The sequence below is a fragment of the Vigna unguiculata genome, chromosome 8 (genome assembly GCF_004118075.2).
Source record: "Vigna unguiculata cultivar IT97K-499-35 chromosome 8, ASM411807v1, whole genome shotgun sequence".
In the NCBI taxonomy this organism is placed as follows: domain Eukaryota; kingdom Viridiplantae; phylum Streptophyta; class Magnoliopsida; order Fabales; family Fabaceae; genus Vigna; species Vigna unguiculata.
Genome location: NC_040286.1, coordinates 6,061,732 through 6,086,774, shown reverse-complemented (window position 1 = coordinate 6,086,774; position 25,043 = coordinate 6,061,732). Strand labels below are relative to the sequence as shown.

Genomic DNA, 25,043 nt, shown 5'->3' with positions numbered 1-25,043 from the left:
ATATTTCAACAAAATCTAGCTTTCCTTACCTCGAATGTATACGAAACTTGACAAGAAGAAGAGCCCAAGAAATTCTTTATGTTCTTTATAGTAACATTTTTAAGAAAATGTAATAGTGTGTTTGTGTGTGTGTGTGTGTGTGTGTATATATATATATATTCATGGGTATTATCAAACCTATCCCCATTTTGACAGAGAATTACCTCATTACCTAGGTCGGGTATAAATAACATCTGATTTTTCTAATTGAGTATGGAGATGGGGATATGGGTATGTACATATTCGTTCTATTCCCGTCCCAATACCTACATACACATTTGTGCTCTTATCCTCATCCTCGTTTAAATTATTAAAATACTCATACTCTACTTATATATATATATATATATATATATATATATATATATATATATAATTCAAAAATAAAAATAAAAAAAATTGGTGGGCTATAGTTACACCTATAAATAGGTGTCATATGCTCCACCAAAAGTCACCTCTCACTCTCATTTTTCTCATTTCTCTTCATTCTCTTATTCTCATTTTCCCTCATTTTTTTTCTTTTATAATGTCTTAGGTTATTTATTTATTCTTTAAGAGAATTTCTTGTTAATTTCTAAGATCCTCGAAAAAATCGGAAAATTCCTATTATATGTACTGTGAGCGTTGTGCATCTAACATCCCATTTAATAAATAAATCTAATAAACAAAAAGTCCCATAATCATAATAAAATAGAGCCAAGGCAGAAGCATATCAGAATTAACTTGTTACAGTCATCCAAAATATACTGAACAGGAAAACTAAGGCACAAAACACATGCTAGAAACAAAATTTAAACACAGATTAGTTTAAACTGGAAATTTGCTCACAGAGCAAGAAACTACAAGATAACAGTACTTAAAAAAGGGGCTCCATCATAGAGCAAAATCCAGCGAGCCTAACTACACTGCAACATCTCAATCATCACTACGATCACCGCGAGCTCCCACATCTGCTCATACAAAAAATTTGGTGATCATTGCAAAAAGGAAAACATCACAAGAAAACATAACACAAGCAACAAAAAAGGGGTAAGGTAATTACAAAAAGAAAAAAAATACACACACACACACACACACACACACACACACACACACACACATATATATATATATATATATATATATATATAACACTCAAAAGAATTGCAGAACCACGCACCAATTACACCAAGCTAAGCAATATCAACTAACCCATCACACAAGATAACACTCTAGACTCAATTATCCGGATCTAGACATTGCTATATGATTCTTGGTGGTTTTTGCACTTATGGTGGTCTCTACTATCTACAGAGTCATTATCAATGGATTTCACCCTACCACACAAGGTTAGTCCATTTAATCGTCATAAGAACTTTGTGATTGTTCTTAAAGACAAGACCTCCTGCCCCTCTTACCATATGACTCATTCCACTCTACATGAGTCTTGAATGAACATTAGAGTATCTGGATAAATCTCTAGTACTGACTCCTTACATCAATGAACACACTACTAATTAAATTAAATAGGATTTCCACCATGGAATCTCCTATATTCTCACAAAAGAAATTGAAAACACATATTAAAACCCATACAACATATGTCTCTCTTGGAAAATAACTAATTCTTATAATTTTTATCCAATCCAATTTAACAACACAATATGCAAACAATTTGAGATTTTAGAAATAAAACTGCAGCTTGTGTAAAGTTCCAAATTTTTTTTCTTTATATTCAAATCAAATATGATTGAATAAAAAACCAAAGGCAAAAGGAACCAACTTAATTAAATAACTATAGAGAAAATTATGCACCAAACAAGCAACAAAGGTCAATGTTGTCAACAACCAAAACTACAAGGACCTTGCGATAAAAAATGCTCTCACTACAGACCTCCGATTCAAGATCCGATATGTCAAAGTCAAGAACTATGTGTCTAGGATCAGTTGTTAAAATTTCAGCTCAATCCAACGGTTAACAAAGTAGAAACCTTAATTTTACGAAAAGTGTGTAGTGTAGGAAAATGAGTAACGCCACACCATATGCTTCTTGGTTGTGAGATTTTGACTTGTTCCATTGCATAATTTGGTATCTTGCACTTTTATCTTCTCAAACTCATTTCAAAGTGGTTTATAGATGATACCAAACTGAACATTGCAACAATCAATATCTCTCATTCCAATTGCATTCTAAACTACCTAAAATTCTCTAATAGATACCCAAACATGAAATTCCTCCCCATAAGAACTTAAGGACAATGAATTTACACACCTCATGAATCAAGTTTTAATTGTGTTATTGTCAATGTTTACAACAAGTTGTTTTACAAAAGTGAAATATATGCTTGAATATAAAAAATATAAACAATAAAAAATCATAGCAGAAAATTAAAAGAAGATATCAAAGATGTGGAATTGCTTACACATGTGTTTTACAAAAAGCGACTACTAAATTATAGCATGAAAAAAAATCAAATTATCTATAAAGTTATAGTAATTATCGGTGTATGATACTTGCAATCCAATTATATTAACTTTGTTCTGACAAAAGATTCCAATAATATTAAGGGTGGTGTTACTTTGACACTGCCAATTTTCTCATCTTCCCTTTTAACACCTAAAAAATTATTATTTTATTACTAGCATAAACACATGCGTTATTTGTATGCATTTTGTAAATATGTGTGATATTATATTAGTAGATGATGATATTATAATGTTATTAAGTTAATATATAAAATAAAATTATATTCATTAAAAATAAAATAAAATATATAAAAAAAGATGAGAGAATAACGTTGGTAAATAAAAAAGAAGAGAAGAAGTAAAGATAAACGATTTTATATAAAACTTGTAAAAATAACGGTCAATTTTCAAAAATTTAATAAATAATTATATTTTAAAGGGTAATATTTGTATTTTAAAATGTGAACGAAAATGCTCTTTTTATATACCGTTATAGATAATATTTTATTTATATTTACTTTTATAACATTAATTAATATTTTATTATTAAATTTAGGGTCAAATGGAACTCAAAATTAAAAATGGTGTGAAAAATAACTTTTTCCTAATATTAACCAGGCTACAATTATTAAAACAGTAATTGTACCAATCACATTGAAACAATATGTACCAAACAGATTGAAGTTTCTTATCCAAACAAACATTATTTGAGACTCACATCCAAACATGATACGAAACACAAACAATTAAAAAAAATCTAGATTGGAAGCATGCAGGGATATTAAAGGTAATCAAAACAAAACACAGAGGAACAGTCTAAGTGTGATTTACCGTACTACTATTTAAGGGCGATAACCAAATAAAATATACTTATTTAATAATTTTAAATAATAATATTTAATTATTTTTATTTTTATTTATATATATATATATATATATATATATATATCAATATATTATTAAAATAAATTCAACTTGGACTTTTTTTTAAGTATTAAATATTATTTTCTTACTTGAAAACCTGATTCTGGATTACATGATTTTATAGAAAACAAACTTTTGTATAAACTCCATTATCCTTCTCATTCTTAATCAATTTGCTTTTTTCTCAATTGTCAAATTACTAGCCCTTGAACAATTAATTTGTAATTTAAAGTCAAAAAAAATTAAGTGCATTATATAAACATTGTTTTTCAATTCCTTTATTTACTATAATATATTTAAGTATACGTCCTTATTTAAATAATTCATGATACTATTTGTTTAATGTGTCCAAAACTAATTCTTCTCACTCTCATTCAAAAGAAATAAAAAAATTTGGGGGCTATAGTTACACCTATTAATAAATGTCATATGCTCCACCAAAAGACACCTCTCACTCTCATTCTTCTCATTTCTCTTTATTCTTTTATTCTCCTTTTTCCTCATTTCTTTCTTTTATAATGTCCTAAAATTCTCAAAAAAAATTGACAAATTTCTATATATATCGTTTGAGGCTGTGCAATACACTAGATAAAATCTTAAAAACAATAAATTTATACGTCTAAAAAATCAAGTTTTAATCGTGTTATTGTAAACTTTTATAGTTGTTTTACAAGAACGAAATATATGCTTGAATATAAAAAAAAAATATAAACATTTATCACTAATTTTTTAGTTGAAAGCCTAACTTTGGATAACCTCATTGCAAATGGAAAGGGAGCTTTTGTTTAAGAAGAATGATATTTTTGTCATCCAAAATATTTTTATACCCATTTAATATTATCCTTCACTATTTTTTATTTTTTTATTTTATATAAATACAAAAATTCACTCTTTTATAACTATTTTACTCCTGTATAACTTGTCAGATAGTTTTCAATCGATATCAAACAATCTTTTTTATTTATTCAAAGAATATAGGATGGCTTTAGAAACTGGAAGAAGTGGATGAACAAAATTACATGATTTAATATCTAAGAATTCACTGAATTGACGAGTATTTAAAAAGTTTGTATTCATTAAATGATCTGCGGAAAGCAGATGGAAACGCGGTTTCTGAGTCAAAGTCTACCTTCGAAGTATGATAAAGTCTTGAAGCCATTCTCTGAAAGGGAAAAATGTGGTCCTTCTGTACTTATTTATGTTTTGAGTCGGTGTTGTTAAATATCAATATATAACTTTTACAGTTCCGATTCAAACTGAATGAGAAAGAGTTTGGACATGATGTGGCCAGAGGTAGCAGTGTTGCTCTTACTTCTAGTCCAGACAAGTCACGCTGGTTGTCTTCCTTCTTCGTGTGGCAAAATCAGCAACATCACTTATCCATTTCGATTAAAAGGCGACCCAGAGAAGTGTGGGGACGAAAGGTATGAGGTTGGTTGTGAGAATAATGTTACGGTGTTGTATCTGCACTCTGCAAAATACCATGTTCAGGCAATCAACTACAACAACTACACAGTGAGAGTGGTTGATCCTGCACTTCAACTCCATAAATGCTCCTCTCTTCCTCTCCGCTCCCTCTCTCGCTCCAATTTCTCTCATACTTACACTTACACTTACACTTACACTTACTCTTCGGATCCATACCAAGCCGGTCTAAGTTCATATGGAAATTGGGAATCTCTGATTTTCGAGCACATAGTGTTTGTGAATTGTAAGCATACAGTGAGAGAGAATGGGAAGTATGTGAAAACAGAAGAGTGCGTGAAGTGGGACTCAAAGGGCTATGCATATGCTGTTGTTGGTGACCTAAAAGCAGAGGACTTGGAAGTTGGGTGTGACATAAAGCTTGTTGTTCCAACATCTCTGAGGAGTTTGAATAACCATTCCTACACTTCCATGCACTGGAGCTTGGCCTATGGATTTGAGATTTCTTGGATAAACCTCGCCTGCCAGACACATAACTTTTGTCCAGATGGATTCTGCTATTTCGACTCTGCGAGCCAGAAACTGGACTGCCGACGCGGACCATGTGAGTTAGATCGCAAATTAATTTATGTGAATGTTAAATATATTTTTGGTTTTTTAATTTTTTAAAATAGTTTATTTTTGAAATTTTGAACTAATTTAGTTTTCAATTTTATAAATAGGTGTATTTAATTTTTAAATTTTTTTATTTTAAATTTATTTGACGTTTCAAACCTTTTCCATGATAGTATTTAAGTTGTTTACATCGTTTAAATCATTTTCACTTCAATGTTAACTGAGAAACAAGTTTATAACGTTAAATAAATTTAACCAAATTTTGTTAAAAGAACTAAATTTATCCAATTTTTAAAGATGAGAACTAAATTATTTTAAAATATTAAAAAAAATACTAAGTCCAATTTTAAATAAGATGAAAACATATTTAACCTTTTATTTTAAACGAGAAAGTCATACATTGAATAATTTTATCAATACACTTACCAGTTTTGATTTATACAAATCGATAATAAAAAATATATATGAGCTTCAAATTTTAGCTTTCTCTACAAAAATATTATTAATTTTAGTAATTAAAAATACATTTAAAGACAAAATTTTTAATTCAAAATTAATTTATTTAATAATCAAAACTTTGATTATTAATATTAGTGATTGATTTAGACATCATTCATCATAAAAATTATTTTAATTACTGATATAAAAATTAATTATAATTTTTAATTTATAATAAAAACTATTTTAGTTATTAATAATTTTATAATAAAATTTAAATTTTATTATTAAGATCCGTCATTATTAAAAATATTTATTACTGTGTTTAATAACCTTCTATTTAAATTAAACCCTTCGATACGTTCTCCCATGAGTGATGGAAGTATCTTATTATACTCCATAGTCATATATACATCTTCTGCAACAATTTTAATTAAACTGAAGTTCTTATCTTCTAATGAAATATAAATTACATATTTCTTTCTAATCTATCAACTATTTAATTATTATTTTTATTTCAATTAAAATAAAGCATTAACATTAAAATTATTTTAATAAAATTTTATTATTTTTATTATTTCAAATATTTACGAACAAAATTCTAAAGTACAATCAATGTATGTGTGATTAGAGAGAAGAAATGGTAAAACATTAGCTAGTAACTTCTACCGCAGGATATGAAGTTCTTGTGATCATAACTTGAAAAATTCTAAATGGTGTGTTCCCTTTAACTTCAAAGTTTTATTATATTTCCTAGCTTTAACCATTCATTTCGCTTTGTGATAACAATCTTTGTTCTATCGTTCTAATTTTGTATAGTTTTCATGTTAAATTAATTATTTTTATTTAGTTAAAGCGTAATTTTTTTTTTAATTTCTGTAATTGATTATTTCTTCAATTGAATTTTTTTCATAATTAGATTTCAAATGGTTAGTAAATCCATATTTCATCTATTGACCGATTTTTGAGATTTTTTTCAAAACAGTTTCAAGCATCTATATTGTATGTTTCAATTTACATATAATATTATTCACAAAACATCATTCTAATAATTCAAAAAACATTTAGAAGAAAAATAATAACTTGTTATATTTCATATTTTACATGCATTTATGAGAATTTATGCATTAAATTAAACACTTGCTCCCTCTAAAATAAAGAAAAAAGCAATAACATTTATGAAAATGTGATAGTTTTTTCTATAGCTGTTGAGATTATCCGAATCCTGATATTGGTATATATTTTCCTTCATTTCAGTTCCACATTCACTTTACGGTAGCATACTTGAGGTGCTGAAATTCTATGTATCTCGTAAGATTTTATACCATCTTAGTTCCCTCTATTCTTTAATTATATATGCATCAAAATCATTCACTACTATAAAACATAATATTAAAATAGGTTAAGCCAACATCGATACGATTAAAAAAGTTATTTTTTTTTAATTTAAAAAATATAAAATTATTGTTAACTTAAAAAAAAAATATTTATACTAGTATCATCAACGTTAATAGAATCTACTAGATGTTAGTAGAGTAAGTTTAGTGGACACTAATAGAATTTACTTAATATTATATATTAATAAAGCAGGTTAAACCGATTTTAACACAATTAAAAAAAGTAATTTTTAAATAGAAAATTAAAAAACATAAAATTACTTTGCTTAAGCAAAAGCTATCATATTTAAACATATTTTAGTGCATCAAATGTTTCACCTTGAATGAAGTCACTTTAAGCGAGATATTTTTACTTTTTGAGTTTTTAGTTTTGTTTTTAACAAATTTATAAATTTGTATGAGTATTTCTTTTTTAATTAGAAGTTGTTTTTTTTTTTTTTTTTACATGTGACCATTTCTTTTATATTTCTTTTATTCATTCATCGGAACAACTTTCAATGTATATGCAACATAATGAAATCAATAAGAAATTGACATCATTTTGGTATATGTTGGAAGCAGGAAATGCATATTTCCTCAAATTTTAAAAAATCATAATGAGAAATTAGAAAAAATATGCAATTGAATATAATTAAAAGTAAAAATCATATTTTCATATTTCTTTTATATTTTCTCATTTTTTATCTCTTGATTTACTTATTATTTTTGTTTAATTACGAGAGAAAAAAAGGTAATTTCTTCTGGTACTATTTGATAATAAAACTATTTTATTTATCTTATTAGTTTTTGTACAGTAATTTTTGTTGAACATAAAAGAAAAAGTTAATTAATATGTCTATTTTCTTAATCTGATTTTATTTGTAGCTTTATTATATTTTCTTTATTATAAATAATGAAGAATAAAATAATAAAATAATAATTTTTTAAAGTGATGAAAGTATAATTTCATATGAAAATTGAAAACAGCACAATTCAATTTTTTTCCTTAATCTGAAATGTAATGTTAATATGATTTACTTATTTATTTTTATTTTATTAATAATAGTAATTGAATAAATTTTGAATATATTATCTTAATTTCCTGATTAATCATTCTGCAAGGACTTTGTAGCTCATATATTTAGCTACGCACATTTGAAGTCATGAATCTGCATCATTAAAGCAGTTTTATGACAACTTTTGTATTTTAGTTTTTGTCATAAAATTTATCACACATATTATAAAATAAGTTTTTATTAGCCTGTAGCAGTTTAGAGGAAAATAAAAAGGTAAAACAATATGTGGAGAATATATTTCTATTATTGAATATATATTGAAAAGGTTTATTATACAAAAGATAGAGATGAAGACTCTATTTATAGAGTTTGTACAAACAGAATTAGGGAAACTAACTAAGACTAACAACTTGAATTAGTTACAACACTCCCCTCTAATTCAAGTACATCTTTGTTCAACTACACCAGTCTCGATCTTCAGATCCTTAAACCTGTCTCTCTTTAAAGTTTTAGTAAAAATGTCTGCAACTTGCAAATTTGTAGGACAATGCATCAATTTTAGCCTTCCAAGATTTACTTGATCATGTAAGAAATGGAATCTAGCTTCAATATGCTTGCTCCTGCCATGGGATACATGATTATTTGATAGATTTGTAGCTGATTTGTTGTCAATAAACAACTTGATAGGTCATTCAACTTCAACTGTTAATTCTGCAAAAAAATTGAACTTAACCATGCAGCCAGACATGCTGCATATGCACCAGCAATATATTCAGCCTCACAGCTGGATAATGCCACAACAGGTTGCTTCTTTGAACACCAAGAGATTGGTGCTCCCAAAAATTTGAAAATATACCCGCTGGTGCACTTCCTATCTTCACTATCTCCACACCAGTCTGAATCTGTCCAGCCACACAATTCTTCCTGATTCTGAATCCCTTTGGAAAATAGAATGCCATGACCAACTGTCCTTTTTATATATCTCAACACCCTTTTTACAGTTAGTAAATGAACCTTGCCTGGTTGATTCATGAACCTGCTGATCCATCCTATAACAAACGAGATATCAGGCTTGCTATTGCAGAGATGTCTTAATGAGCCCACCATCTGTTTGTATAAAGTGTTGTCTATTTCTTTTGATTCAACATTGCATTCACCATTTCTGACGCTCGTTTCTGCTGGAGTAGCTGTAGGATTGCTGTTTATCATATTAAATTTCTTCAATATTTCAGTGGCATATTTGTGTTGGTGCAAAATCATTCCTCTGTTGTCTTCAATAAACTCCATTCCCAAAAAGTATTTTAATCTTCCAAGATCTGTCATCTTGAATTCTGCCATCAAAGTTTGCTTGAAACCTTCTATTTCAGCATTGTTGTTCCCGGTGATCAACAAGTCATCTACATATATGCACATTATCACCATGCTCTCAGCATTTGTATGTTTTACATACACACCATGTTCCACTGAGCACTTGTTGAACTGTTGTTTATGCATGAATGAATCCATCACCTTATTTCCAGGCTCTAGGAGCTTGCTTCAAGCCATACAAGGCTTTTCTGAGTTTATATACATTGCCTGGACTGTCTTTCAACTCAAATCCTGGTGGTTGTGTTACAAACACCTCTTCTTCTAGAGGGCCATTTAAGAAGGCAAATTTCACATCTAACTGAAATAAGGGTCAACCTCTTCCATTAGCTAGTGCCACAACCAATCTGATGGTTTCAGTTCTTGCCACTAGAGTAAACACCTTTGAATAATCCACTCCTTGTTTCTGCAGAAAACCCCTTACAACCAATCTAGCTTTTCTTTTTGAGATAGATCCATCAAGATTCTGCCTGATCTTGAAGATCCACTTGACATCAATTGGCTTTTTGCCATGTGGTAATTCAGTCAAGACCCAAGTCTTATTCCCTTCAATTACCTCCAACTCTTCTATCATTGTTGCCCTCCACAACTCCTGATTTAATGCCTCTGCATAATCAATTGGCTCAGCCTCTACTAGCAATGTGAAATAAACTAGACCACCTTCATAGGTTACAACACTGTTTGGGAATAGTTCAAAATTCAGCAAAGACTCTGGCAAGTTTCTTTTTCGTGGCTACCTTCTCTGTTGCTGGACTAATGCCTCCTGAGTTGGTTGAACATATGCCTCCTGACACACTCCATCACTGTTCTGTTCATCAATTTTATCATCTTCTAGTATCATTTGAATCTTTGAATTTGTCAAACTACTGCAATTTGATGTCCAGTCCTAAGATTCAGCTTCATTCACAATTACATCCCTACTGATACATATCCTTGCTTTAATAGGATCATATAACCTATATGCCCATGTTGAGTGATATCCCACAAGAATCATACACTCACTCTTATCTTGCAGCTTTCTCCTCTTTGCATTTGGCACACACTTGTAGCATAGTGATCCAAAAGTTCCTAGATGATTTACTGTAGGTTTTCTGCCATACCAGATTTCTTCTAGTACCTTTTCTTTCAGCTTCTTTGTGGGGGACTTGTTTAACACATATATAGCAGTAGAAATTGCTTCTCCCCAAAATGAATGTGGCATACGTTTCTGTTTCAGCATGCTTCGAGCCATATTAAGCACAATTCTATTTCTTCTTTTTGCCAAGCCATTGTGTTGAGGCGTGTATGGTGCTACAACCTCATGTTCTATTCCATTTTCTGCACAGAAACACTTGAATATCTGAGAGGTATATTCTCCTACCTCATCTGTCCTTGTCCTGAGACTCTTGATGGCCTTCTCACTATATCTTTCAACAGCAGCTCTAAATTTCTTAAAAACCTCAAAAACATCAGACTTTGCTTTGATCATGTACACCCACATCATTCTGATGTATTCATCAACTAAAGACACAAAATATTTGTTTTTACCAAGAGAGGATAATTCAAAAGGACCACCGGTGTCAGAATATACTACATGCAACACGTTTTTAGCCCTCATGTGCATATGAGACTTGAATGCATTTTTGGATTGTTTTCCAAATAAGCACCCTTCACAAATCTTATCTGGTAGAGTTATTTTAGGTAGACCAATCACCATTTCTTTGTCAGCTAACTGTTTCAAAATCTGGAAGTTTAAGTGACCATATCTCATGTGCCAAACCCAATCTGGTTTATCTGAAACAGTGGCTGATAAACACTGTTTTCAACCTGCTGCAACCTAGTTTGGAAGGTTTTGTTCTTGGAGAGTGGAGACTTTAACACCAATCTTTTTCTGCAATCATAAACATTTCATTCTCCATAGTGACTGAAAACCCCTTTTTAACCAGTTGTCCTACACTCAAGAGGTTGCATTTAATACCAGGAACGTATAGAACATTTTTAATAGCAACAATCTTGCCTTCATTTCTTTTAATCACAATATCTCCTATGCCTGCTGCTGAAATAGAGTTATCATCAACTAACTTCACTTTGCTCTTTTTACTAGTATCAAGATTGATTAGACAGTCCTTGTGGCCAGTCATATGGTTTGAGCAACCAGTATCCAAAAATCAGATTTTAGACAAGAAATTTTCCTGTGTAGTGACCATAAGCACCATTGGTTCATCATCAGTCTCATCTTGAGCTACAAAGGCATCAGTTTCTGTTTCTTTCTTTTTCTTCCCTTTTCCATGTCAACAATCAGCTGCATAATGCCCCCATTTTTCACAATTATAGCATTGAATCTTCCTCATATATTGGGTTTGTCTGCCTCCACTTCTACCTCCCTTATGTTCCTGCCAGAGAATTCTGGTTTTTCATCATTCTTGGACTGTTCTTGGTCAAAAGAAATCTTTTCTTTGCCAAATATTGCACCCTACTTTCCTTGTTTCGATCTGCCACGTGATGGAACATTCTTTCTTGAAATTGTTGCTTTTAGAGCTTGCTCCTCACCACTCTTGCCAGCATTTCGTGTCATCAACTTCAGCTCATGAGCCTCCAGCAACCCTTAGAGCTCTTCTATCGTCACCTTTCCAATATCTTTGCACTCCTCTATCACTGCCACAATAAAATCATACTTTAGGGATAATTTTCGTAGAATCTTTTCTACCATCTTTTGTTCTGTCACTTCTTCCCTACATGCCTTCATGGGATTTACCAGCATGTATACCTTATTGATGTATTCTGCCACAAAATCTTATTCAGTCATGGATAACAGCTCACACTGTCTTCTGAGAGACTGCAACTTCACTTTCTTTGTCTTCTCAGCACCTCCATAAGCCCTTTGTAGAATATCCCAAACCTCTTTTGCTGATTGGGCTTTGGCAATCTTCTTAAAGTTAACAAGATTCACACATTGATGCAGAATGCAACTTGCATTGAAGTCTTTCTTTTTCACTGCTGCATCTACCTTCTCTGCAACACCTTCTTGCACAACATCAAGAACTTCTTAAAAACCCAGAATAGCTTCTATTCTTATCACCCAATGATCATAATTTTTCCCATCTAGAATTGGCATATTAGATAGGAAACTTCCTCCTCCATCGACAGCCATTATACAAAAACACAGCTCCCAAAACCTTACAACTCTAGATACCACCTATTAACTTGTGGCAGTTTAGAGGAAAACAGAAAGGTAAAACAATCTGTGCAGAATGTATTTCTATTATTGAATGTGTATTGAAAAGCTTATTATACAAAAGAAAGGAAGACTCTATTTACAGAGTCTGTACAAATAGAATTAGAGAAACCAACTAACAACTTGAATTAGTTACAAAAATTTCATTATCAAAATTTATTTTTCAATACAAAAATTTGTTTCTCATCACATAATGTTGTCAGTTTGTATCTTTTATTATCTCTATAAATATATATAGTTTTAAATTCATTAGCTATGTAATAAAACATTACGACACGTGTGATTATTAATATTAATTTATTAATGAGAATATGCTTATATGAATGTATTCAATTAATATAGATGAATACTTTTTAGTTGTATAATTTTAACAAATAATCTCGTAACAGGTGTAGAAATTAAATTAAGTTTTGTTCAAATTGGCATTGTAAATGGATGTTTTACTTTAATCGTGTAATAGCTTATTACATTTTACATAGACGGTGCAATGAAATGACTCTTTACATTGATGTTTATCCACTCAAGTAAATTTTCTTTTAGATATTATCATAATTTCCTCATGAATATAGGGATAGAAGAGTGTGATTTATACTAGTCCAACACAACCTTTATGAAATCTTTAGATGCAAATAGTATTTCTTTTTTGTCTGGTAATTGAGATCAACAGGATTCTGAAATTGATATTTTCCTTCATTCTTGATGACTTATTGGAATATCGGAAGACCCGGACGAGTTTGTAAGAGGTAATAACTTTATCATCTTATTTTTTACCTGTGCTTTAATTATGTACATAACAACAATAATAATTAATTGAATATTTTACCAGATCATATTTACAATTATATGCCTTTTAGGATGATTTATTAACTCAATAAATATAAGTATTATTAACCATATAATAAAACACTGCTACACATATGCAAGTAGAAATATACTCAATATAGATGATCCGTTTGGTTTATATGTAACAGTTTAAACCAATGATTTCGTAATATATAATATAGAAAACTTTTTAAAATCCATCCATAAAAAAATAAAATATATAAAGAGAATAAATCAATATTGTTAGTCCTTAATATGACATAAATGAGTTTTATAACCTATATTAAAATTTGTGATTTTCCAATTAGCTATATGTAGCGGACATCACGTCATTATATTTCTTCAACTTTTCAGAAATCTTTTCGAGAACAAACATTCAGGAAAATCTGATGTAAGAATTTCCTACACTTTATATATATATATATATATATATATATATATATATATATATATATATATATATATATCCCAAAATAGACAATTATGAAATTGAATTATATAAGTTCTAATACCATGTTAAGTTTTGGTGTAAACTATTTTTTCCAGAAAAAAAAAGCCTTTGAGTGACTTGGAGAGACCGGATGAATAAAATAGGAAGAAGATCCAAGGTGGCTTTTTGATGCTTAAATTAATAAGAATATAAAAAAATTTAATTTAGTTTTGACCTTAAGTAAGGTGAAATTATTGAGTGTACTAGATTAAACCTTTTAGTTGAGAGTTAAGGGAGTTTTTGTTCTAATATACGACACCAATATTCTAAACTCAAGTCCGATGAGAGCATTGCTTGGGTCAATCACAACATTTGAAGTATTATTCTATTTGGAGCTTGAAGCTCCATCGTTAAAAGGCACATTGGAGGGTGGGAGGAGGAAGGGTATTTAAATTGTCATTGACCTCAACTCGTAAGCGATGTGGGACTATTGGATATACCGGAACAAGCCCCTTAACTGGACTAAAGGAGTTTTTGTTCCCACAGACAATGTCAATGTTTTGATTCCAAGTCCGTTGAGTGACATCGTTAGGTCAATCACCACATTTGAGGTATATTGTTTGCTTTATTGTTTGAAGCTCCGTTACGATTTTGTCCTTAAAAGGTGCCTCTCAAAGAAAAAGGAAGGATGATTTAAACTATCATTGTCTAGATTTCAATTTAGTCCCTATATATGTCTCTATGATTTAATTCAGTCCGAACATATGTCTATTTCATTCAATTTAGTCCCAATTTTTTTCAAAATAAAGTAATATTGTCTCTCTCCAATTCAAGATCAAATTTATTATCCCTATAAATGTTATACTGATATTTTTTATTGAACACTATAACTTGAATTTTACAAACTTAATTTTAGTTTTTCATCTTCGAGCCTTCAACTTTGCTAATTATTGAAAATCATGACACACTAACAACCATTAACAACATAATAAACTTTTAAGACAGTAAACAAATACCCATTAAAGCTACCATTTAGGTTTATCCCAAAAAAATCAAAATTAGGTGGGAAGATAGTTTAATTCATTCAATACCTAACACACATGTGGTCATCTTACTAAAAGACTTCAAAACCATAAGGTTGAGGCATATGGGAGATGTAGTATTGTACTAATGACATGAATGGAAGAAGATAGACTACATGTCATTATCATGGAGGAACAATAATGATCAAGTTACTTTCTCGGCTCAATACAACCATAGAATCCAATGGATATCCCTAGTCAACTAATCACATGGATTAAGTATCCAGGAATACTTGTATTTGTGTGTAATGAGGAGTGTTTCAAGCAAATAGTGGTGTCAATGGGAAAGTTGATCCAGATTGATGAAGCAACAACAATGTTTGATCCAAATACTCTCATATCTTCACACTTGAGCACAAATTCATCTTCAAACCAATCTTGCAAATATGCGCCTTCACTCATTCGCAAATGATGCAAAATGAAAAAATAAAATCATCGCCTTTTCATCTCCTCAAACAGTTAAAGAATAGAAGTGAACACATTGTAAAGGAAAGTTTCAATAGAGTATTTAGCAACTCTGAGCAAAAAATAACCATGGTAGGTTGTTGGACATAACACAGGGAGTTTCAATATGTATAAGTCTTGTTGTTTGATAAAAAAATCTAAATATAGGTTCAAAAAGTTAGAGAAAACAAAATTGAATTTAAAATGTTTGTAGAAACTAAAAGGTTTATCTGAAAAAGTTGTTTACTTTTTGCAACCATTGAATTAGCTTTTAGTATATATTATTGTTGCATAAAAATCTATTTACTAATAGCAACATAAAAAACTAAATTTGTTTGATTTTTGTCTATGCTAAACATTAAATTTACTCTTTTTTGTGATGTTAGAAAGGAGATAGATATGTAAATTGTAAATTCTATGAATGAAAATTTACATTAACAAATATCTTATTGTAGTGTAGTATAAGCAATTTTTCTTTTTGCAGATATTCTCTTACTTGTTTCTCAGGTATGGGCATGCAAAGTTTTGTTTGGAATGCCATTCTTAATTGGGATTTTGATATATAAATGGAAGAAAAGACATGCATCAACGTATGGAAATATTGAAAATTACCTTGAACAAAATAACTTGGCACCTATTAGATACTCATATAAGGAAATCAAGAAGATGGCAAGTGGTTTCAAAGAAAAGTTAGGTCAGGGAGGATTTGGCTCTGTCTTTAAGGGAAAGTTGTGTAGTGGACCTTTTGTGGCAATCAAAATGTTAGACAAATCAAAAGGAAATGGGCAAGATTTTATTAGTGAAGTTGCAACTATTGGAAGAATATGTCATCAAAATGTGGTACGATTAATTGGATTTTGTGTTCGTGGTTCAAAACGTGCTCTTGTATATGAATTCATGCACAATGGATCTCTTGATAAACTTATTTTTTCAAAAGATGGAAGTGCACCTTTAAGTTATGAAAAAATGTATAATATATCAATTGGAGTGGCTCGTGGGATTGCTTATCTCCACCATGGGTGTGAGATGCAAATTTTGCATTTTGACATCAAACCCCATAACATCTTACTAGATGAAAACTTCATCCCAAAGGTGTCGGACTTTGGATTGGCAAAGTTATATCCAATAGATAATAGCATCGTCACAATGACTGTGGCAAGAGGAACCATTGGATATATGGCTCCAGAATTGTTTTACAATAATATTGGAGGAATATCCCATAAGGCTGATGTTTATAGCTTTGGAATGCTTTTGATGGAAATGACTAGTAAGAGGAAGAATCTAAATCCCCATGCAGACCGCTCAAGTCAACTTTACTTTCCCCTTTGGATCTATGATCACATTAGGGAAGAGGAAGATATAGATATTGAAGATGTGACAGAAGAGGAAAAGAAAATAGCAAAGAAGATGATCATAGTAGCTCTATGGTGTATACAATTGAAACCAAAGGATCGTCCATCAATGAATAAAGTAGTGGAAATGCTTGAAGGAGACATTAAAGACTTGGAAATACCTCCAAAGCCTGCTTTATTTCCAGATGAAATGATTGTAGAGGACCACACAGTCAACTCTATCCAAACAATTTCAAGTGAATTCATTTAACCGTTATTTAAATTAAGATGGTTACCATATGTGATGGTCATGGAATTCCATGAAAAAAATGGAGAGTGCACTAGATTACATTAAAAAGAAAAAGAGAAACAAGGTGATTTAAAGTGAAAATTTATATTTATTGTTCATATAAAATATGTTTTTGATATTTACAAATATATATACCATTGCATTTTTAATTGCACATGTTATTTGAATAATAGATGTAAACATTTGTCAAATAATGTTTTTTCTAATAGTGTAAGTTGTTCTTATAAATCCTTGTAAAGTGAAACTAAACCTTTTGATGAAATATATTATTTGAGAATGCACAATAAACACTAATTGAATTGGTATAACTTGTCGTCTTTATTTATGTTTAGTTTGTAACTATTAAAATTTTGTGATCAACCACTTAAACAACATTGTTGTAGTAAGATATAATGTTAAATCAGTGAATGGTATTTTTTTTTTCATTTCGTCGATATTATTATTATGGGAAAATTTTAAATTATCATTTTTATGTTTTAGTCATTGTGGTCAATAATTTTTTTCCAGTAGTTGTATTGTGTATGTGAATATTCTACTTATGGTAAATTCATTATATTAATATTATATTTAACTTTTGTAATTAATTGTTCACTCTTGTTTAAATGATTTGACATTCACCCATAATAATAACCATCCAAGTTTTATTTACATATCTTCAACTGTTTGGTTTTTAAGATTGTGATTCTCTCTTATGGAGTCACATTGTAATTTGAACATTACATTTCTCATTACAAAATAATATGTTTTCTCTCTCTCTCCTACAAAGCTTGAACTTACTCTTTCATCAAGGAAAATTCTTTATCTTTAATTCTACCATATTGTTAAATAAGGTGATCACAAGTTGATGTTAACATTTTATCAATGTCACACGTGTAGTGAACTCTAAAAGCATAGACGTTAATTTACTAGTGTCAATTTTTGAATAGTGACTCTATGCAACATAAACTAAATCAACTTTAACTAGTACTAGTAATCGTGTATGTGTGCATTTTTTAATTTTCAAGAAATTTAAGTTAAGATTAATAATAAATATATAATTAATTTTTAAAATAATTGTTAAATGTAAAATTAAAAAAAAAGATATGTACAATTTTTTTTAAATAATGATTTAAGACAAAAGAGGTTTCTAGAATAATAGTTAAAAAGTAAATTATTTATAAAATAATTAATTTTTAAAATAATTAAGGGTAGAACTAGTATTATAAAATGTGGATACAAAAGAGGGAATCCTCTTAATATATTGTTATAGATTATCAAAGTCTACCTAACTTCATCAAATATAAATTGATTTTTAATTTAAGAGCATTGATATGTCATTGAATTATCTTACGTAATGAAAATATGTTACATATCTAATAAATTTTGATATATATCAAAATTAATTGCAATTAAGTTAAGTATAATCTACACATATGTGACTTTAATAGGTTAAGATAAAAGAATATATTAAGTAATTTATAAGAAACATTGTTGGTTTAAACTTTAAATTTGTTTTACTTCACGATAAATCAAATATAATTGTGATGTCAAACTAGCATGTCACAATACAATTGTTGGATTAAACGCTTATCATTAGAGCAAAAAAAATTTCTGATAGTTAGAGTACAAGTTTTTCTACTTAAGAGCATAGCAGCCCAAATGTCATGATTTGATTGTAACTTCTTATCTCACCTACTGTAGATGCATACAATACTTTAAACATGTAACGTCTTTCTTCATTTGTTTGAGAAGATTCTCTCTTTGAGAGATTATGTGAGTTCCCAATGGGGTATTCTCAGTTTTAGGGATGTCAAAATGGGTCAGCCTAGTCTGTTTAGGCTCGACTAGTTTCTAACCTATCAAAAGTGGGTCAAGTCGAGCCAGCCCAATATCTGAAAATGGGTTAGGAGCTTCAACTCGTCCCGCCAATGGATGGGGTGATGGGCTAGCAGGCTAGCCTGCCTATCCACTAATTCCAACACCATGTTGTTGTTCTTGATTGCGAACCACACCTCTTGGCATACTGACACAACCACGTAGAAGGAGAAGAAGAAAGAAGAAAAATCTTACTTATAACAATGGTTTCAGATCTATAATGAAACCAACATCCCTGATTTGAAAAATCACAATGAAATCAAAATCTCCAATGAAATCAAATCCCCAAATCACAAAATCCCCAAATCAGAAAATCCTTAATCCCTAATTCATAAAATTCCCAATTGCTATTAGAAACGAAATGGAAGAAGACATTACAACATAATGAACAAAGAGAATTACAATAGAGTCGTCGACCGTGGTCTTCGATGAGCAAAGCGAACCTTTGTGTGTTGTCCTCGTTGTGGGTGTCAATATTGGAGTTGCTTATGAGGTATTGAAATTTGTCCTACGTTTTCGCGTCACGTGTGGGTATGGGTTATATGTTGTTCTGGATGAAGAAGAACATAAAAAATTGTAAATGGGTCTTTTAGGTTTTTCTCGTTGAAGAAGAAGAAGATGGTTGAAGAAGAATAGAGCAAAAGGTGGGTTTTGTGTTGGCAAAAGAAGAAGAATGAAAGTTTCATGAAATTGAAATGGAGGAAGAAGGGAAGAGACCGAATTTGTAAAATCAAGAAGAAAACATGCTGATGGGTTATAGCGGGTTGGCCCGCCTTATAACCCATCGAGCTAGCAAGCTACGTGAGATGGGTTCAAAACATGTAACTCGGCCCACCTTTTTCTTTGCGGGCCATCCCGATAGGCCTAGCCCATTTTGACATCCCTAGTTTTAACATCTCTAACATTAAATATATTAAGTAGTTTTTCTACATACTTTTCTTGGGACAACTTCAAACTACCTCTTGGTCTATCTTTGGAGATTCTCATACCAAAAAAATTGTTGGTTGGACCAAGGTCCTTCATCTCAATATTTTTTACCATGTGTTTATTCAACATGTTAAGTTTTGTCATATAAGAGCTTACAATTAACATGTTAACATACAAAGTAAAGTTAATATATTTGTCAACATAACATAAGAACAATGATCTTCTTCAAATCTATGAAAACCTAAGTTTCTCATAAACTCGTTAAACTTATCATAACACCGTCTCGATGTTTATTTCAAGTCATACAAACTTTTATAAAACTTGCATATAAGATTCTCCTTGCCTTATACTTCAAAACCTTTTTGTTGTGTCATAAAGATGTCTTCCTCTAGGACATCACATAGGAATACATTTTTAACTTCTAACTACTCTAGACGAAGATTGTTTAGAGTTATAATACCCAAGATAACCCCAATGATAATCATCTTAACAACATGAGAGAAAATCTCACCAAATTTAATTCTATGTTTCTGCTCAAATCCATTTACTACGAGTATGGTCTTGTATATTTTACAGTAAAGTTCTTTTTTTATCATAGACCCATTTATTATGTAAAGCCTTCTTTCCTTCTAGTAGCTTGGTCAAAGACTAATTTTCATTCTTTTAGAGAGATTTCATATCATCCTACATTACTTGTTCCCACTTAGTTGGGTCATATCCTTGCATAATATCAAAAAAATATCCTAGTTCACTAGTTAATCAATTACAACAAGTAATGCAATGAAGAGGAATACATTTTTGGGGTTACATTATTGAAATATCATTATTTTGTCTTAGGCTATTTATCTTTGCTATTAAATTCTATCAAAATATATGAGATACAAAACAAAAAGTATCAAATACTTCTTCAAGTAACTAGTAGTTTTTCCTAACGAAATTTATGGTCCTCATGAGATAGATCATTGTGTTTAGTATATATTGCCTAAAACACTTTAGGTAGGCCTAATTAGATCTTCAAAAACCTAACTCTTTCTTTCGAGATTTTTTTCATTCCTTTTATCACATTGTTTTGTTCAAGTGTTCCTAATACTGTCTTAATTATTCTTATCCTATTTATTTTAACAAAATTTCTTAAATCCACTATTGTCATACTCTCCACCATTATTTGATTTTAGACTTTTAAATATTGCACTTGTCTAAATTTTAACCTCTGTTTTTCCTTTCCTAAAAACAAAAACAAAAACATATCATATTTCTTTTTTGGGAAAATAGACTCGCAACTTTGAAGCCATAAAAAAGAACACTCGGTAGCCTTTACAACTGTTACCATATCCTCATATGTAATCATGCAAAAAGAATCTCACTTCTTTCCATGAACAATAATCATATTGTTTTTCATTACCTTCCAAGTTTCATCTTCAAAATGGTGTAATGCCCCTTCATTATCAAACCAACCTATAAATATTAGCCTTTTCTTTAAGGCAAGAATATGTCTAACATTATGTAAAGTCCACAAAGTCTCATTGAAGATTCATATCTCAATATCACCTCTTCTCACAATATCAAAAGATTTTCCCCCTACAAGGTAAACTTTCCTATACTTTCTTAAAATACAAATAGATAATAGTTATAAGCAAAGTGTAATGTGGAATGATGCACCACAATCCATAATCCATGAGTCAATAAGGTTATCCAAACTACAAAAATTAATGCATTTGTAATTTTATCAGTTGCTACATTTGTGGACTGATAATCACATAATCACTCTGTTTATATTTTTTTGTTATTCTTCCTTATAACCTTATATTGATTAGTAAAATGATCCATTTTTTTACAACTCCAACAAGTAAATATAATTCCAAACTTTTATTTGAGTTCTACTTTTGGATTTTGATCTACCTAGGCCTTAATTTTAACCCTTCTAACTACTTTTTCCTTTATTTTCAACACTAAATGTTGAACTAGAATCAAAATTAGAAAATTTTCATATATCCTCCTATGAATATTTTCTCTTTAGATGAAGTCACAAATGTTATCAAGCTTCAACTTGTTATTACTTGCAAAGTTACTAATTATGGTAACAGTTGCATCCCAATATCCAAAACAAATGATAATATAACTAATGATTTGCATTGATGCTAACTAAGAAATAACTATGTTAAATATATTAATGTGATTAGTAACCAAATTACCTTATTTCATTTTTAGGTTAACTAGCCTACTTATGAAATATACTTTGTTGGTTATAGATGACTTCTTGTACATATTTGACAAAAAATCCTCAAAGTTTAGGATTCTTCACCTACTTATGTCATACTTGTCTGACCTAATTACCAAGATAAATGTTGTTAGTTGAATATTAAATTCAATATTAAAATTTGTTGGTAGTATATTAAATGTATTATTAGAAGTTATTAGAAACTCTTAGAATATTCTAGAGATCTCTTGTAATTATTACTTTAAGGTTTGAGATCTTTATAAATAGAGAAGTTGATGTACTATTTTAGTGAATTAATAAAATAGTAAAATCCTCTTTCTTTCAGATTATTCCTTTCAAGTTGGTATCAGAGCTCCCGATCTAGGGAGCCCTGCTTCCATATTTCTCCTTTTTCGTCTTAGTTACAGTTCTCATTAGTGTTATCCGAAGTGCAACCATTTCTTTTAATTATTGGGTTGCCTGAAGTGCCCTAAGTTGTGGTTTTGTCATTGTTGCTACTGCGTCACCATTTTCATCATCGTTGCTGCATCACTATTGTTGTCATCACTGTTGCATCACTGATGTCGTTGTAGCTGCTGCATCACTGCAGTTGTCATTGTTGCATCCTCTACTACATCATTGTTGTCATTGTTGTTGCTGCATCACTACTATTGTCGCTGTTGTTGCATCAATGCTGCTATTGTTGTTGCATCCTCACTGTTGTTGCTGTTGTCTCGTTGCTGTTGTTGTTGTTCCATCACTGTTGTTGTCGCATTGTTGCCATCACTGTTGCTGTCACGCTGTTGCGTTGCTGTCACTTTTTGTCTTACCTTTCATTTGCATTTAGGAGAGACCTAAGGAATTCCTATCATTTGTTTTTTTGGCATGGCAACTCCACTAAGCAATGTCGATCTTCCACAATTGTCGGATGACAACCGTCTTAATGGTCGAAATTATCTCCAATGGGCTCAATTTATCAGACGCACACTAAAGGGTATAGGAAGACTCAATCATATATGGGAAGTTGAGGCCATTTCCCCGAATAATCCCAATTTTCAGATTTGGGATAATGATGACTCACAAATCATTACATGGTTATGGGGATCCATGACTACAGAGATAAGTAAAAATTATATGTTCTACTCTAGTGCCCGCGAAATTTGGGAGGACCTTGCAACTATACGATAGGACATCTCTACGTGCTATGAGTTAGAAAGCAAGATCTTTGGTGTCAGGCAAGGAACTCTCTCTGTTTCAGAATATTATGGAAAGTTGAAGGGTTTGTGGATTGAGTTGGACCAGAATCAAAACTTTAAGCTTGAGAATAGCAAAAATGCTATCACTCTTGCTCAGTTTGTTGAACGATCTCGGATATTTAAGTTCTTATCATGATTGAATCTTGAATATGACCCTGTTAGGGCTCAAATTCTTAGGAAGGAAAGACTTCCTTCTCTTTCTGAAGTCTTCTTCATTGTCCGAGGTAAGGAGGCTCGTCGAATGGTCATGATGAATGAGGCCTCCACTGAAAGAGCGGCCAAGTTTTCCGAAAAGGCTTCCCAACTTGGGAATTCAAATCTTGCAAATATTAAACTTAGCTTAAAAGGTAAGGAAGAGCTTTGATGCTCTCATTGTAAGAAATTTGGCCACACCAAGGACACTTGCTTCAAGCTACATGGAAAGGAGAAAGCTCTCAATCATCTAGCAGATTTAAAAGGACAACCCTCAAGGAAAGCTTATCAGGCTTCTTCAGATTCTGAAAATCTTGACAAGACACCTTCTTCCTCTTCAACTGGGGAAGGAATGCCTACACTACATGCTGAGATTGAATGTCTAAAAACTCTTATGGAGTCAATAAGTAAGCCACCTTCTGGTACTTGCTCTCTAACCATGACTGGTAAGAACTCTAATTCTTCTTTTAATGTTTCTAGAACTTTATGTAAGGACTCTTGGGTTCTTGACTCTAGTGCATCAAACCATATGACCCCTCATTAATCTCTTTTAACGTCATTTGTTACTCTTTCTGATAACCACATTACTATTGCCAATGGGACCCATATCCCAATACATGGACGTGGAAATGTTTCTCTTTTGCCATCCTTTATTCTTAAAAATGTCCTTTATGTTCCAAAACTATCTAATAACCTTATTTCCATTTAAAAGCTTACTCGTGACCTAAATTGTTCCATAACCTTCTTTCCCACTCATTGTATTTTTCAGGATCTTGCCACGGGGAAGACGATTGGAGTTGTTTAGGAACAAGGAGGGTTGTATTGCTTTAACAATTTGGAAACTACAAATAGTATCGGTAGGCAAACAACTACCTTTTGTCTCCAGTCTTGCACTGTTTTTTAGTCTTCTCAAATTTGGCTTCTCCACCGTCATTTAGGACATCCGTCCTTTTCTGTTTTAAAGTCTATGTTCCCTTCCTGGTTCACCAAAGAGTCTGTTGAGTCATTTAAATGTGATGTATGTCAAATTGCAAAGCACCATCGTGCCACATATCCTTCTAGTAATACAAAGAGTGTTAACCCTTTTGATTTGGTTCATTCTGATGTTTGGGGCCCCGCATCAAGCTCTAGTATATGTGGTGCTAAATGTTTTGCCACTTTTATTGATGATTGTACCCGAGTTACATGGGTTTTCCTTATGAAAGAAAAATCTGAAGTTTTTAACTTATTTGTTAGATTCTTTTATATGATAAAAACACAATTTGGAAAGTCAATGAAACGTTTGTGTTCTGATAATGGAAGGGAATATGTAAACCATGACATGTCTAAATTATTTTTCGA

General features: G+C 30.8%; 1 protein-coding gene across 1 annotated transcript; it reads left to right on the top strand.

Annotated features, from left to right (window-relative positions):
* The first annotated feature begins 4,499 nt into the window (after window positions 1–4,499).
* On the top strand, window positions 4,500–17,346 carry LOC114193566 (LEAF RUST 10 DISEASE-RESISTANCE LOCUS RECEPTOR-LIKE PROTEIN KINASE-like 2.2). Its single transcript, XM_028083418.1, has 4 exons — window positions 4,500–5,437; window positions 7,144–7,197; window positions 13,580–13,600; window positions 16,120–17,346. Exons 1-4 carry the CDS (start codon window positions 4,669–4,671, stop codon window positions 17,235–17,237), a joined length of 1,962 nt encoding a protein of 653 aa, XP_027939219.1. The 5' UTR covers window positions 4,500–4,668; the 3' UTR covers window positions 17,238–17,346.
* Window positions 17,347–25,043: the final 7,697 nt, after the last annotated feature.

Excerpts from the sequence above, each read along its gene's own strand:
- LOC114193566 (XM_028083418.1), top strand. The coding sequence starts at position 4,669 with ATGAGAAAGAGTTTGGACATGATGTGGCCAGAGGTAGCAGTGTTGCTC. Across the intron at positions 7,198-13,579 it reads GCTGAAATTCTATGTATCTC|ACCCGGACGAGTTTGTAAGA; the intron begins GTAAGATTTTAT and ends GAATATCGGAAG. Across the intron at positions 13,601-16,119 it reads CCCGGACGAGTTTGTAAGAG|ATATTCTCTTACTTGTTTCT; the intron begins GTAATAACTTTA and ends TTCTTTTTGCAG.